Source organism: Vanrija albida (assembly GCF_041260175.1).
Source record: "Vanrija albida strain AlHP1 chromosome Unknown contig_1, whole genome shotgun sequence".
Classification (NCBI taxonomy): Eukaryota; Fungi; Basidiomycota; class Tremellomycetes; order Trichosporonales; family Trichosporonaceae; genus Vanrija; species Vanrija albida.
Genome location: NW_027191420.1, coordinates 2596182 through 2611381, shown reverse-complemented (window position 1 = coordinate 2611381; position 15200 = coordinate 2596182). Strand labels below are relative to the sequence as shown.

The following is a 15200-nucleotide window of genomic DNA, read 5'->3' as shown; positions in this document are numbered from 1 at the left end:
AGGTGGCAGAGGTCGAGTGACGACTGAGGCGCCGGGCTGAAACGCGCGCGTTCCAGGATTGATAAATCGCGACACGCCGAGCAGCAGCGCCAGCCCCCGCCGTTCCATCGCCTCGCACTTCTCGCCTCCGCACCCGGCATCGCCCCGCCCACGACCTGCCCAAATGCCGCCACACGCCCGAGCGCGATCGCAGGCCCCGCCGGGTGGCTTGGCGCGGCCCCCCCGACGGCGGGGCCACGCCGCCACACGGGTCGAAGAAGCAGCGGCACTGGGCCGGGGGCAGCGGGCGCCTTCCGCCCTGCACGTGAGTGTGGCTCATAAGCGACCGAAGCAGCGTCAGAAGCAACAGCAGGCAGCAGCAACGCCAGGTGAGTCGCACCCTCCGCGTCCGTCGGCCGGCCAAGACCCGTTCACATCTATACAAATCCTCAGTTGGTAAAGAGGAGGCGGTACAAGCGCGTGTACCACGGCGCGGCGGCGCGCTCAGCGCGGTACTGCAGCGTCAGTGGGGTGCCTATTGCCCGCAATCAATCCAACTCACAGCACGCATCTCCTCGACCGTGAGCCACGACTTGCGGCCCGTGTCGAGGTCGATATCGGCGGCGCGGCGGGGACGGTCTCGCTTCCAGATGTACGACACGGCCGCGATGAAGATCATGATGGGCATGGCGAGGAACGCGACTGGGGGTCAGTGGTGCCAGGGAACAGGCGACGTACGGAAGAACTGCTCGGCGGCAGCGCGGCCGTGCGGCTGCTCGCCGATGGGCCAGACGGCGACGTAGAACTGCACGCAGATGATAAACACGATAAGCGTCGCGCCCATCCACGAGCCGAAAGTCCCGCCCATGGCCTTGAACGGCAGCTCCTCGATGCTGTGCCCCTGGAGCTTCCAGGCGCGGCGGAAGCGGATGTGCGTGATGCAGATGGCGAGCCAGGTGAACAGGGTCGACAGGCCCGACAGCGCCATGAGCCACTGGAAGACGAGGTCGCCAACGGGCGCGAGGTTGATGTACGCGAGGGGGCCAGTCGCAATGACGAGGAGCACGGCGTACAGCGGGCGGCCAGCCTTGTCGACGTACGTGAGGAACTTGGGCCCGTAGCCCTGCTCGGCGAGCGCCATCATGCAGCGCGAGCCGCCGTACGTCGCCGACAGGCCCATCGAGAGGACCGACACGCAGATGGTCGCGTTGACGAGGTGGTCGAGCCCCTTGAAGCCCGCCTTCTTCATCACGATGGTGAAGGGCGAGATCTGCGCGCCCGTGCCGACGTTGAGCAGAGGCTCGTTGTACGGCAGCGCCAGGCCGATGATGACGAGCGACGTGATGTACACGAGCGTCACGCGCCAGAACGTGTTCTTGATGGCCGAGGGCATCGTCTCGCGCGGGTTGGGTGTCTCGGTCGCCGCGAGGCCGACGAGCTCAGTGCCAGAGTAGGAGAAGGCGGCCGTGACAAACATCTGAGCGTTAGCTTCTGTGGGCCATCTCACCGCGACTCACAGCACAAACACCCTTGAAGCCGTTGGCAAACGCTCCGGGATCCTGCCAGTACTTGCCGCCCACGTACTCGGAGTACGCGCCGTTCTTTGGCCCACCGCCGCAGATACACACGATGCCGATGATGGCGAAGATGACGACGAGGGCGAGCTTGACGACCGAGCTCCAGAACTCGCCCTCGGCGTACCCTAGTGTCCCGAACAGGCAGATGAAAATGACGAACACGTAGAAGATTGTGATCCACGCGCCGAGCGGCACCGCGTTGGTCCAGTACTGGACCGTCATGCCGGCGACCGTGAGCTCGAGGGGGAGGATCGTAAGCCACTGGAACGTGTCTGCGGGGGTTAGCTCGCTTGTCCCCCACCCGACTTTGACGCACAGTTCCAGCCCATGGCGCACGCAAACGACGGGTCGAGCATGCGGCTGGCCAGGGTGTAGAACCCTCCCGAAACAGGATACAAGATGCTCATCTCGCCCAGCGCCTGCGTGACGTTGACGAGCATGATGCCCATGCTGATCCAGGCGATGAGCACGCCGGCCGGCCCGCCGGCCTGCAGCGCCGTGCCCGAGCCGACAAACAGACCGGTGCCGATCGACCCGCCGACGGCAATCATCTGCAGGTGCCGCGGCTTCATCTGCTGCTGCAGCAGCGGGTTGTCCTGCGTGCGGAACTCTTCGGGGATGTCGCCGTGGGTGACGAGGCCGCTGGGGGTGTGAGCGAGTTGTGTTGGGCATGAGGGTGCCGGAGGCCGCTGTTTGCCTGCTCGTCGCTCCGCGACTCGCCCCCGCGCGCGCCACTCACCGAGTCGCGCCCGGAGCGCGCTTGAAGCTCTCGGGCGTGAGGCCTAGCCGCGTCCACTTGCTCTCCTTTGACGGGTCGTACCACTCGCTGAAGCTCGGCTCCTTGACCTTTACGCTGGCGGGCGTCGACGGCGGCGGCGAGCCGCTCGCCGCGTGGCCCAGCATGGCGGGGTGCTTCTCCTTGTCGAACATGTGTGGGGCTGGCTACTGGGCCATGGAGTGGTGAGTAGTGAGTGAGTGAGTAGCCTTGGTCCAGACGTCAGCCAGTGAGCCAGTGCAAGTCGTCGGCCCAGCCCGCCCAGGCAGGCAGCCCAGCCCCCGCAAATCCTCGCCCGCCGTCGAGTCATCCGAGTGGTCGCTGCCTCGCTTGCAAGTGTTCGGCTTGACTTCGATAAGGGTCGGGAGGGACGTTGGAGGGACACGGCGACTCAGGAAACCAAACACGGTGTAAGATTTTTTCCAACTTGAATTTCACCGAGCCGACCGGCGCCGGACGGCACAAGTAAGTGGCCGGAATACCTGGAATCGAGAGGGCGAATAACGAAGGGGAGAGTGCTCTGCTGCGTGCTAGGCGCTGAGGGAGAGCGGGCATAGTAGGCGCTGAGGGGGAGGGCTATGCATGTAGGTTTGGTTGAGGCTGCCTGCCCTTGCTAGCTACAATGAGGCGAGGGTGCCGACCCTGGCTGAGCCGATCACTGGCCACACGACTGACATCGCGACTGCTCTTCAGCCAGAGCACCGGATCCTGCGTATCGCCAGGCCGTCTACGGGCCACTGGGAGATGCGTGCAGCTGCATAGCATAGTCGCCTTGGCCCTACGTCCGCTTCAGCTGCCCTGCGCCCTGCTTCTTGACCACAGTGGCGACCTCTATGACCAGGACGTGTGTAACCCTCATCACCACTGTCACCATCGTTGCGCTGCCAAAACGCTGATTACAGTACTGCACGCGTCATGGCCAGGGCGAGAGCGGCGACAGGCCTTGGAGCAGGCCCCACGCTTGGAGTACGCCTCAGCCAGCACTACGCGCCGTCTCGCCTCCAGGAAGGATGAGGCACCCCGCGCTCACTATCAGAGCACCACGCTCGTGGCCTCGCCACAGTCAATCCCCCCGTCAGTGCCTCGTTAGCCGTCAGACACCCACCCCCACACCCCCAGCCAGTCAGACGCGCCGCACGCTCGAGCCACACTCGCACCGTCCACCACGCGCCTCGCCTCGCCTCGCCTCGCCTCGCCCACCGCACCTCGCACGCTGGCTGACACTGAAACAGCCGCGCCGGCCCTAGCGCGTGGATTCGCGGACTCGCGGCTGGCCAACTTTCACAGTCCAGCGGCATCCAGATACATCTAGGAGTACAGCGCGTGTGCGGGTCGGTGGGCGGGTCGTCGCGGGCGGCGGTCGCTGGCAGTTGGTCCGGCCGGGGGCGGGCCAAATCATGTCGCGGCACGCGCCTAATCCTTCTTGAAGTACTGCGATGTGACGGCCTGCCCTGCGATAAAGTTGAACACGGACTCGCCGGCGCCGAGGTAGCCCTCGGTGAAGGTGCGGATCGACGACTCGGGGATCTGCTCGGTCGCGGGGCTGTTGGCGGGAACGGAGCGAGCGCAGCGAGCGGTGCCGTGATGTGGGTCGAGCATGTCCGGATGCGTCGTGTCCAAGGTCACCGTTATCGTGGGCAGAGAGGCAAAAGGTCAGCGGTGGGTGGCCACGCGACCGACCGACGCGCGCACTCACGTGAAGCCCGTGGTCTTCTTGACACCGGCGAGGATGGTGGACACGGCGAGCGCGTCAACGGCGTAGTGGACGAGGCGACCGAGGACCATTGTGGCGAAGTGTGATGGATGGCAAGAGGGCGAGAAGGCGAGAGAGTGATTGATTGCACAAGACGGCGCAAGAGTTAGTCTTGTCGGCGCTGTTCGGCTCGACGCGCAGCCGGCACGGCACGTCCGTGTCTCGTCTCGTCGATCGCGTCGCCCACGTGGGATTATGTAAGACCACGTGCACCACGTGCCTCCTCCGCCAAGGAATGCCGCGCACTTCCCGCCGCTCGGTCTGCACCGCAAATCGAGGAGACCCCGCATGACACATAGTTGCAGAACTGCAGGCCACTCTCCATCTCGCCATCGCTCTCTCCACACGCAATGGACTACAAGCCCACCGACCCGCAACACAGGCAGCGCCAGCCAGCGCTAGAGGACCTCGACGTGCCCCCGCCCTACTCGCCGCGCGAGGCCGCCTTCCGCCCGCCGCGCTGGCCGCGCGCGCTCCCCACGCCACCGAGCCAGCAGCAGCAGGTGCCCCCGAGCCCGCTCGAGCTCGAGATCAAGTATCCCGACGGGCGCCCGCCCCAGCAACAACGCGAGCCGACCCCGCCCACGCCCCCAACGCCGGGGTGGTACCGCCACCCGGCGTCGGCGCGGCCGCGCGTCGTCGTGCCGCCCAACCAACCCCCTGCCCCGCAGCAGGACTACCTCCTCTCGCCGAACCGCACGCTGCCGCCCGGCGCGGCCTTCCCCTTCGCCGCGCTGGCCGGTCCCAGCTCGGCCCCCGACACGCACGCCCACGCCCCGAGCCCGCGCGCCTCGCCCCGCCCACCGGCGACCCTCACCTCCATCCCCCTCGGTGTCCTCCACCGCATCCTCCAGCTCACGCTCGACCCCCGCGCCACGCCAGAGCGATACCGCGCCGACCCCGAGGTCGAGAGCGCGCGCCGGCTCTGGTGGCTGTTCCGGAGCATCCGCGGCGTCGACCGGCGCTTCTTCCTCGGTACGTGAGCCTCATCGGCACCGCTGACACGCAGTCGCGACGTCGATCGTCCGTGCGCGCTTCCTCCCGATCTACCAGTCCCAACTGCCGCCCGGCACCTCGTCCCACCCGTTCCCGCCGGTCGGAAACGCCGAGGACGTGACCGCCGAGCCGGTCTTCAAGCGGCGCTCGCGCGAGGCCGCCGTGCTCGACCGCTTCGTCGCGGTCCGCGTGGGCGAGGACCTGCGCAGGGCCGAGAGCGAGCTGTGCGAGGACTCGGGGCACGAGACGGAAGTGTTCACGCGGCTTCAGGTGAGCTCGACGTAGAAGGTATCGAGCTCACGCCCAGCCCGCAGCGCGCATCGAGGACCTGCTGCTCACCATCCCGACCAACCTCATCACGCCGTGGGGCCCGCGCAGCGCGCCGCACGCCGCCCTCCCTCTGCCACACACGCACCTCGCCGTCGCGCTGTCCCCGCTCTGGGCGCAGCTGCACCTCTCGTACTCGCCTATCACGGCGGCCAACCTCACGGGGTTCAATCGCGTCGGACGCACGTTTATCGTCGAGGTGCGCCGCGGCCGCGTCCCCGAGGAGACGGTGCGCAGAATCCACGAAGCGCTCGAGGATATCAGCCGCGGGCTGCTGCCTTGGGGCTCGCGGGTGGGATGAGTATACTAGGCGTCATAATCTATTCCCCTCGGGCCTCGTTACAGCGTCAGAAGTCTAATACACTGCGTTCCGACCCAGCCGCCATTCTTGTAGCTTGAATTACATCTCTATCTGTATCAACGGCATGTGTAATGGTATAGATGTGCTGGGTATCTCATGTCGCGCCTCACGTCTACTTGTTCCCCTCGCCCACGTCTGCCGGTGCCCGCTCCGCCACCCACTTTCTCACCGCCTTGCGGCTCTCGGCCAGCACCCAGGCGCGCCTCCACCGATTCTCCTTGGCCCTGTGCTCGTCGGCGCTCTCCTCGGCGGCCTCGACCGCGCCCGGGATCGGCGCGACCCCCCAGTCGCGCCACAGCTCCATGATGCGCCCGCAGCTGGGCCAGATGTCATCCCACTCGACGTCGAAGAGAACGTGCCAGCCGTCTGGGAGCGCGACCTTTTCCAGCCGCGTCGCGAGCAGGATCGAGGTCACGGCGAGCACGTGGGGTGGCTGCTGCGCGTACAGCGGGGTCAAGAGGCTGGTGGGTGAGCGTTGTGATAGACTGGCTACCCACGCGTCGTTCAGGATCGACCAGCAGCGCTGCGCGATGTCCCCCTCGAACACGAGGTCGAGGATGCGCAGGTAGTTGACGACGTGCGAGTACGGCAGGTCGACCTGCATGTTGAACCCGAGGCGCTTGAGGATCTGGAGCTCGTTGTATTGTATCGCGTCTTTCCCTGCGCGCGTCAGTGGCTGATCTGAACAAGAGCGACGCAGCCACGCACACTCCCAGAACAGCGTGCTGTGGAAGCTCGGCACGTCAAACTTGAACCCGTCCCAGAGCTTGCCGCCGCCGAGCGCGAGCGCGCTCAGGTCAGTACCAGCCGGGAGGGAGAGGAGGTGCTGCACGCGCGCCTGGAGGAACATGTACGTGTTGATGAGGTCGCGCAGGCGCACCGGCGTCTCGTTTAGCTTGGTCGCGAGGTAGAGGCACGAGACGGAGAGGTCCTGGGTGTTAGGTTGCGGGGGGAACGGAGTACCTACATTCACGCCGAACGTCGCCATGGACGAAACGTAGAAGAAGCGGTGGAACACCACCTGCGCCGTCGCCATCGTGCTCTGCGGCAGCGCGAGCAGGATGCCCGCCTCCTGGATGAGCATGCACCCCGCGACGCGGAGGTCGGCCTCGAGCTCGGGCGGGAGCCCGTCGGCGGCCGACGGCGTGTCGAGGATCTGGGCCAGCGTCGCGAGCGGGTGCGGTCGTGGCGGCATGGGGGGTGCGGGTGTGGGCGACAACAACGGCACCGCGAGCTGGACGCCAATCGACCTCCAATGTGGAGGTGATCGCCTCTGTCGCCGGGATAAATGCCAGGAAAATGACGGCCGAATATTTTGGCAGGACCCTTTTGCCACCTACGCACGAGACAAAAGTCGGAAATGGCAACACGCGACTTCAAAACGAGACACCCATTGTCGACGACGACAGCCACTGCGACATCACCGCGCTCTCTACCCCACCCACCTCACCCACACAGCAGCATCATGTCCGACGACGACTGGGGTGGGTGCCGCTGGCTTGTCGACCGTTGGCCCAGCTAATCCCGCAGACGTTGACGTCGACACGCCGTCGACCTCTGCCCCGCAGCCGACCATCGCGCTGCCCAAGCCCACGCAGAACAAGTGGGCCGGCGAGGACGAGGAGGAGGTGGGTGGGCTTGGGGGTTCGTGGACGGCGCGCCGGTGCTAGTGCCCGTGCGCGCCGAGCCACGACCCGTGTCCGTGACGCTTGACGCTCGCTCACACCACAGGACGACTGGGATGTGTCCGACTCGGAGAAGAAGCCCGCCGCCGCTGCCCCCAAGGCGGCCGCCGCGCCCATCAAGAAGAAGATGACGCTTAAGCAGAAGCTCGCCGAGAAGGAGCGCCTGGCGGCCGAGGCTGTGAGTGATGTTGGTGTGGTCGCGTGCGGCGGGCCGAGCGGGGGCGCAGTGCAACTCGGGCGAGTAGCGCAACTCGGGCGAGCAGCGCCGTGCCCCCTGCCGCCGGCCCGCTCCTGCCTGCGGAACTCGCGTACTGGTTACTGACGCACCAGCGCGAACGGGGCGGCGACGACATGCTCATCGACGAGCGGACAGAGCAGGACCGGCGGCGAGAGGCGCGCCAGAAGGAGCTCGACGCCGACCTGGCCGTCGCGTCCGACCTGATGGGCGACCTCTCTGTCGACCGCAGCGAGGCGCTCAAGGCGGTGCTCACGGCCACGCCCGCGACCAAGGCCGACTTTGCCGACCTGAGCCGCAACATTGTCCTCGCCATCACGTCCAAGCACGAGGCCAACGGGCTGTACCCCGGCTTTGTCGAGCAGCTTGCCAAGGACCTGGTCGAGAGCCTGTCAGCCGTCCAGACGCGCAAGGTGTCGTCGTCGCTCTCGGTCATCGGCAACACGAAGCAGCAGGAGGAGCGCGACAAGGCGTCGGGCAAGAAGAAGGGCGGTGCCGCCAAGCCCAAGCTCGGCGCGACCAAGGCGCTCGGGTCCAAGGTCGACACCGAGGCGTACGACGACGTGCTCGACGACGACGACTTTATGTAGAGTGGTACATGGTGTGCATGCGACAGAGGCGTCGGCGCAGCCGGCGCCGTGCCGAGGTGACTGTGGCAGCACGACCGAGGTGACTGTGTGGCAGGCACGAACTGCGGCCTCGGCGTACATCTCGCAGCTAATCTCCCCCGGCCACCAGCGCCTCGCAGCGCGCCAGCGCCGCCCTGACGCGCGCAAGGACCCCCGCGTCGGCCGCATACCGCGCCTTTACGCGCGCGACGTTGGCCAGGCCGGAGCGGAGCGCGCGCGCCTGCTCGCCGAGCGCGGCGTCCTCCGCGTCGAGGGAGGCCAGCGCCCTATCCGCCTCAGCGACGGCAGCGCGCTCGGCCCCAGCGGCAGTGCCAGCGCGGGCCAGGCCCGCAGTGGCAGCGACGTGAGCCCACTCAGCCTGCAGGCGGCGGCGGGCGAGCAGCACCGCGCGCGCGTCGATCTCCCCACTGAGGGCGTGGAGCGCGCCCTCGGCCCCCTGGAGGCGGATGAGCGTCGAGGCCGCGGCGGCGCGGAGTACCTCGCTGGCGGAGGCGACGGCGGCTACCTGCCGCTGCGCGTCGGCGCGCGGCGGGCGGGAGGGCGAGGCGAGGAGCGCGGCGAGCGTCTCGGCTGCGCGGAGGAGGGCGCCGGCGCGCTCCGCCCCTGGCTTGGGGGAGAGCGCGCGCGCCGTCGCCTCGGAGACGGTGGCGAGCGTCGACACGTCGGCTTCCGCGTCGGCGTCTGCCGTCAGTGAGGGCGGCGTCGCTGGCGGACGTACCCATCGAGACGAGAGGTTGGGCAAGGCAAAGCAAAGCAAGGCGCGCTCGCGCTCGCTTCGCTCGCTGCTCGCAGCGCCACCGCACAGACCATGTATTGCATAGAGAACGTCATGCTGGATTAATTCGTACACTACAATGCGCGGCGCGCGGTCGTCGGTCAATGTCCAAGATCATGTGGGTCGTGGGGTGGGGTGGGGTATGGTTGGTGGGTAATGTGGGTGATGGGGTGGGCAGGCATGTGTCGATGCGCGACGGCGAGCAAATCGACGCGGCCGCCTCGCAGCTGCGCTGCTCGGCGCTGCTCGCCTACGCCTTGTCGCTGAACTGGAACGGGCACTTCACCCCCGTAAACGAGTCCGTCGACACCGGCTTCGTCACCATGCCGATAATCGACTGCCGCACCTCAACCGTCCACTTGAGATCCGCCCGCTCCACGCCGTTGAACTGGAACTGGCACGCGTCGTACATTGCCGCCCACGTCGTGTCCGACGTGTTGATGCCGATGTACTGGAAGTGGATCGGGAAAACAACCGGCTGGTCCTTCTTGTTCTGCACCGTAAACGACTTCTTGTTGCCCTGCGCGATAATCTTCTGCGACTGCACGTCGTACACCGTCGCCTGGACGTTGGAGAAGCGCACCGGCAGCCACGACGTCGACGCGTCCACCAGCAGGTGCAGGTCGGCGTCGAATGAAAAGTTGGCCGGGACACGCGTGAGCACCGCAGTCTCGTTGTACACGAGCACCGGGTCGGCGTCGTACCACTGCCAGACGGCCGCGCGGGGGATCGTGAAGAAGAGCACGACAATGAGCCTGCCGTCAGCGCCGCCCTCCCCGCCCACACTCACGCAGCGATAAAGAAGAAGGCGATGAAGACAAACCACGTGCGGGTCAGCCAGCTGATGCCACACATGCCGCGCTGGTCACGGTTCCAGGCCTTGATGGCAGTGTTGCGCTTGTCGGCCTTGATCTCCTTCTTGCCTCGCCTTGACTGCGCGTGCAGCTCGCCCTTCTCCCACTCGGGGCCAAGCACCGGCACCGATACCATCTCGGGGTCGCGTGCCTCGCTGTAGTCGTAGCGCGCCGGCCTCGCGCCGACCTCGCCCGTGCCCGAGGGCGCGACATGGTCGTACACTGGGCGGTACCTGGGGTGTGAGCTCGATACACAACGATCGCTTGGCTAACTCACTGCTCATTCTTGGCCACGCCGTACATCTCGCTCCACCTCGGGCCGGTGCCGTCAAAGTCGGCGCGGACGTCAAAGCCCAGGTCGCGTTCCTCGCCGAGCTCGTAGTACTCGTCCTTCTGCTGCTTGTTCGACCTCTTGGGCCGGCCGCTGCCGCCGGCGCGGTACTCTGGCTCGTCGATCGACGCCGCGCGGCCGTCGCCGGACATGTAGAATTTGGACATGACCGTGGGAGGTTGGTGGGTAAGATGTCAGGTGTAGGTGTGATGTGGACGTCGGGACTGCGTGGGCGCTAGTGAAGTGGGCTGGCTGCTGGCTTGCGACTGGCGCTGGCACTGGCGTCGGGGTTGTTGAGTGCTGCTCGGGGTTGTGCGTCTGCGTGCGCTGTCGAGGCGGATGAAGGGGGGGTTTAGGGAGGAGGCAGGGGGGGTAGTAGGAGTAAAAGGATTGTGAAGAGTGTTGGATTGATGGGATCGTATGGGATGATTTGACCAGGGAAGGGTCGTTCGTTGTTGGCACACTACAGTGGCGGCGGCGGGCACTGAGGAGTGATCACCCAGCTAAGCGGAAGCAAATTGGTCGTGCCTCTAGCGGCCCGGCCTAGTGCCACTATTCATGTGAAACCCGTAGAGAAGAGTGCGACGATCTTTGCAAGTTTCAAAACCCAATGTAATAGGATTGTAGTGAGATCGGCGGCGCGATTCGTAGATTATTGACAGCAGTGATGGATGTTGACGGTGCGAGTCCCGGCGACACCTCCCTCGAGGCGGCACAGCGTCGACTGCCAGGGCCGAGGGAGGGGCGACTGCGAGAAGCCAACATGACGAGGGAAGGGCACCCAGGCAGGGTTGGGCCCAAGACAAGAGTCGACTCCCCACAACCCATGCTGCTGCCGACGCCGCTGCGTTGCGGGGCCATCTGCTGTGTTCGCTCCATTGCCCGTATGCATACCCGTCGTCGTCGTCATTGCCGTCGCTCCAATCCCATTTGCCCGAGGGGCTGCGTGCATGACATGACATGACGGAGCGTGCGGTGCAGTGCAGCCAGCCAGCGTAGGGTGCCACCTGAAAAATGGCACCGCTTTGGGTTGCGGTTCCTCGGCGCCGGACGGGTGGGCCGGGCGCGTGAGCCCAAGGGAAGGCAAGGCAAGGACAGGCGCGCGATGGCGGGCGGTGATGGCTGGGCGGCTGGCGGCACCGACCCCCTATGCCATGTTGCACCATGGATGGCCAAGGAATGGATCCCAACCAAGGTCATCTCTCTCATCTACTCTACTACTCACACACGGCCCATCCTACTCTTATCCCATCCTTGGCCGCATCAGATCCCAATCTTTGGACAGACGCGTGCATCGACAACGCGACAAACTCCAACTCCCACATCCCTCTCCCTCCCTCCCTCCTCCCCCCACCCACACTACCAGGGGTCGGTGTGTCGCCTCCTCGTGCTGCCACCTCTGCAGGCACCGCATATCCCACATCGTCGCGACAAGACCCAGCCAGACCAGGCTACACGGGCTCGGCACGCACGAGGAACCACACCATCCTCGACCCGATTCACATCGCGGCGCCTGCCATCACACTTGACACCATCCTTCACACATCCACACACACGGCACCACCGCAGCACACAACCACCTAGCACAAAGCACCGCCCAGCGCAATGTCGTTTGGCTCTGCGCTCCCAGGCTGCCTGCTCCTCCTCGGCGCTTGCGTCGTCCTCGCGCTTGTCTCATTCAACACACCGCTCCTCAAGACATTCTACTTTCTCGAGGCGCAGTTTGCCAACGGCGATTATGCAGGCAGACTCAGGCTCGGCACCTTGGGCTACTGCCTCGTCCAGAACGGCGGGGCAGAGGTCTGCCAAGGCCCCCAGGTCGGCTACAACTTTGGTGGGTGGACTGCTGTATGGCTGCGTACTGACTCCAGACCTCAACACGATCCTCAACGTCAAACTGTTCAACATCCCCAGCGTCATCTCAAAGGCGCTGACCTACACGCTCATCCTGCACCCCATCGCGCTCGCCTTTGCGGTCATTGCCCTCATCTGTGGCCTCATCGACATGATCCCAGGCTTCTCCGTGCTCTGTTTCCCGACGTGTTTCGCGTCCATTGCCGGCGGCATCGCCCTCATTGCCTTCATCTTCGACCTGGCCATCTTCTTTATCGCCAAGTCGAGAATCTCCAGCGTTGACGGCGCGTCGGCGTCGGTCGGCGCAGCGGTGTGGATGACGCTGGCAGGATGGCTGCTGTGCGGTTTCGCCGGCTGCGCTTGGGGCATGGCCGGCTGCTGCTGCTGCGGAGGCGGCGGGCGCCGTGACAACAACAAGCGTCGCCGTCGCGACAAGGAGATGGACGACTACAACCGCGACACGGACATGCGACTCCAGGCTCTCCGCGACGACCAGCGCCGCCAGAAGGAGCAGGACCTGCCCAACTTCCAGCCTTACGAGCGCGTGCCTCTCAAGGAGGACCAGTACGAGGACAAGTACCTGTACGACGACGGCTCTCACGGGTCGGCAGGCCCCAAGCTTCGCCGCGACGGCTCGGTCCTCCAGGGCGTTGGTGTCGGCTATGGCCGCAGGCAGGGTGCCGGCCAGAATGGCTACGGTCCCAACGACTATGGCTACGGACAGCAGGGACTTGCACCGCAGCGACAGCCTTCGACCGGCAGCAGCTTTATGACTGCCGGCGCGGCGGGTGTTGGCGCTGGTGGTGCCGGCGTCGACCAGCCTGGTCAGCGCGGCGCCCACGACTACAACCAGAACCAGGGTGGCTACGAGGAGTTCAACGACCCCAACTATAACTACAATCAGGGCCAGGGTGCCCACGGTGAATGTAAGTGGCTGCGGCGTGGGCTCGGCTGACACGGCAGACTACAACGATCCCTACGGCCAGCAGCAGCAGCAGCACAACTACAACCAGCAGGGCTACAACGACCAGTACGGCAACGCGGCGTACCCACCTCAGGCGGGCGCATCGCAGGGCGGGCACGAGTACTACGGCGGCGCCGCCGCCGTTGGCGCGCGCACTGCGCCGTCGGCCGACTCACACGGATACCACGACCCGGGACCGGTTGTCAACCCTGCGGACCCGTACCACCACGCGTACGAGGACGACGGGCTCGGCGGCATCGGACGCGCGGCGACAAGTCCGGGCCAGGAGCGCGAGTACACTGGCCACCAGGGCTTTGGCTACACGACGGCGCAGCAGCAGGCCGTGTCGCCCGTGTCGCCGATCCAGGTGCCGACGCCACAGCATCTCGTCAACCCGCAGCAGCCGAGCTTGCTGAACAGGCAGCACTCGGTGTCGTCCGAGTACAGCCAGGGACAGGAGCACGTGGTGTCGCCGACGGGATACGGCACGTACGCGGGCAACGGGTACCCGGCTGTGCCGCCGCCTGTGCAGATGCCTACGGCGCACGAGGTGGACGAGGCGCCGCGACCGCCTAGCTATGGCCAGGTGGCGTCGGGGTACCAGGCGCCGCCAGAGAAGAGCCGCTCGGCGGTGAGGCAGTAGGCGGGGGCGGGGAGATACGGGGCATAGACGGCGTGTTACACGTCATGTTCACGGCGGCGACGACAGTTACGACGGAGGGAGGAGTTTGTACTGTACAGAATACCCTGCGATGCACGAGTGCGGAGTGCGCCGAGCGCGAGCCCGAAGGGCGAGCGGGAGGGGGGGCGCAGGTGGTTGGTGGCTCGGGGATCGATAGCCGTGCGACTGACCGCGGGCACTGTTCGGGCGGGGAGGCGGTGGGGGCGAGCAGGCTCGGCACGGCAGTTCGGGAGGAGGAAGGCAGCCAGCACAGCGACCATGGTTCATACGCTACGGGGTATACTTAGCCCGGGACACTGAGCTCGTCGCCACGGCGCGGCGCTCGCGCTGCGCGCTCGCACCTCGCTCAGTCCGAGGCCCACTTCTGCGTCCACACCTTTGCCTCGGCGATGGCGGCCTTCTCGTCCTCCTTCCACGCCTGGGCGACGTCGTTGGCGAGCGGGTCGTCGGGGTTGGGAGCGCCGAGGAGCGCCTGGATCGAGAGGAGGACGGTGCGGATCTGCAGCGCCGGCGACCAGCGGTCCTTGAGGATGTCGAGGCAGATGCGGCCGAGTTTGTCTTGCGAGGCGCGTCAGCGCCGAGCGCCGCGGCGTCGTTCCACACAGCACCACCGCACCACACCACGGCCACGGGCTCGCTCGCGGCTGCGCCGCTCACTCGGACTCACCAATGTTCGGGTGGTAGATCTTGGTCAGGAAGCGCACCTTGGGCGGGTTCATCGGATACTCTTCCGGGAGGAACAGCTCGGCCTTGAACACGCCGCCTAGTCTGGGTCAGCACTCGTCACCCCGGCTCGCGGCTGGCGCCGCTCGCCGCCGCACCCACCCTCGTACGGCGAGCTCTCGGGCCCGGCTATTGTCACGTCAAAGTAGCGCAGGTTGTCCTCGTGCGGCGCGGCCGTGATGCCGGGCGGCGAGTCGGACATGAGGCGCTCGGTTTCCTGCGGCGCGCACGCGAGCGGAGCGAGCGTGTGAGGCCGTCGTGGGGCAGAGCGAGCGGAGCGAGCGAGCCGTGGTAGGGGGAGCGGGCGACGGGGGAAGGCAATACCGAGGGAACACGCCGTCAGCACGCCTCACGCGCACGCACGCCGACCCACCTTGAGGATACGCTTGGGGAGGCCTGCCATTGTGTCGTTCTGCGGGTCAGCCAGCACCAGTACTCGACACGCACGTTGCTTCGGTGTAGGTGTCGCTGTCGAGGTCACTGTGCAACGCTACGAGCGTTCGTCACATGGCGATTGCGATTGCGGTGTGGGCGGCAAGGGGTGGGTAAGGCCATGGCGGCGCTTACATAAGCCGCATTGGGCACATGACGACATGGCGACCGTGGCTGCAACTAGGCTGTGAGGCACAACCACACCCACATCCACTTGCATGTGGTCCAACAACTGCCATCTGCACCGCGCACCGCTGCACCTGTCCCA

General features: G+C 66.1%; 9 protein-coding genes across 9 annotated transcripts; 3 read left to right on the top strand and 6 right to left on the bottom strand.

The window, feature by feature from the left end:
- Positions 1–428: 428 nt before the first annotated feature.
- On the bottom strand, positions 429–2486 carry inda1_2 (Amino acid permease; the record flags this gene model as incomplete). The annotated part of the gene is made up of 6 exons (XM_069349713.1): positions 429–494; positions 542–681; positions 718–1456; positions 1497–1828; positions 1873–2198; positions 2296–2486. The coding sequence occupies 6 exons, from the start codon at positions 2484–2486 to the stop codon at positions 429–431; spliced, it is 1794 nt and encodes a 597-aa protein (XP_069213257.1).
- Positions 2487–3744: 1258 nt separating this feature from the next.
- On the bottom strand, positions 3745–4116 carry Q8F55_001068 (uncharacterized protein; the record flags this gene model as incomplete). The annotated part of the gene is made up of 2 exons (XM_069349712.1): positions 3745–3874; positions 4028–4116. 2 exons carry the CDS (start codon positions 4114–4116, stop codon positions 3745–3747), a joined length of 219 nt encoding a protein of 72 aa, XP_069213256.1.
- A 318-nt stretch (positions 4117–4434) lies between these two features.
- Positions 4435–5708, top strand: Q8F55_001067 (uncharacterized protein; the record flags this gene model as incomplete). Its single annotated transcript, XM_069349711.1, has 3 exons — positions 4435–5059; positions 5094–5350; positions 5388–5708. 3 exons carry the CDS (start codon positions 4435–4437, stop codon positions 5706–5708), a joined length of 1203 nt encoding a protein of 400 aa, XP_069213255.1.
- Positions 5709–5880: 172 nt separating this feature from the next.
- Positions 5881–6963, bottom strand: Q8F55_001066 (uncharacterized protein; the record flags this gene model as incomplete). The annotated part of the gene is made up of 4 exons (XM_069349710.1): positions 5881–6229; positions 6266–6428; positions 6477–6699; positions 6736–6963. 4 exons carry the CDS (start codon positions 6961–6963, stop codon positions 5881–5883), a joined length of 963 nt encoding a protein of 320 aa, XP_069213254.1.
- A 270-nt stretch (positions 6964–7233) lies between these two features.
- On the top strand, positions 7234–8278 carry HCR1 (Translation initiation factor 3 subunit J component; the record flags this gene model as incomplete). Its single annotated transcript, XM_069349709.1, has 4 exons — positions 7234–7252; positions 7299–7396; positions 7500–7631; positions 7784–8278. 4 exons carry the CDS (start codon positions 7234–7236, stop codon positions 8276–8278), a joined length of 744 nt encoding a protein of 247 aa, XP_069213253.1.
- A 127-nt stretch (positions 8279–8405) lies between these two features.
- Q8F55_001064 (uncharacterized protein) lies at positions 8406–9039 on the bottom strand (the record flags this gene model as incomplete). The annotated part of the gene is made up of 2 exons (XM_069349708.1): positions 8406–8998; positions 9036–9039. 2 exons carry the CDS (start codon positions 9037–9039, stop codon positions 8406–8408), a joined length of 597 nt encoding a protein of 198 aa, XP_069213252.1.
- A 303-nt stretch (positions 9040–9342) lies between these two features.
- Positions 9343–10444, bottom strand: Q8F55_001063 (uncharacterized protein; the record flags this gene model as incomplete). Its single annotated transcript, XM_069349707.1, has 3 exons — positions 9343–9847; positions 9883–10179; positions 10224–10444. 3 exons carry the CDS (start codon positions 10442–10444, stop codon positions 9343–9345), a joined length of 1023 nt encoding a protein of 340 aa, XP_069213251.1.
- Positions 10445–11882: 1438 nt separating this feature from the next.
- Positions 11883–13738, top strand: Q8F55_001062 (uncharacterized protein; the record flags this gene model as incomplete). Its single annotated transcript, XM_069349706.1, has 3 exons — positions 11883–12111; positions 12149–13057; positions 13095–13738. 3 exons carry the CDS (start codon positions 11883–11885, stop codon positions 13736–13738), a joined length of 1782 nt encoding a protein of 593 aa, XP_069213250.1.
- A 385-nt stretch (positions 13739–14123) lies between these two features.
- UBE2N (ubiquitin-conjugating enzyme E2 N) lies at positions 14124–14903 on the bottom strand (the record flags this gene model as incomplete). The annotated part of the gene is made up of 4 exons (XM_069349705.1): positions 14124–14335; positions 14445–14540; positions 14603–14717; positions 14874–14903. The coding sequence occupies 4 exons, from the start codon at positions 14901–14903 to the stop codon at positions 14124–14126; spliced, it is 453 nt and encodes a 150-aa protein (XP_069213249.1).
- Positions 14904–15200: the final 297 nt, after the last annotated feature.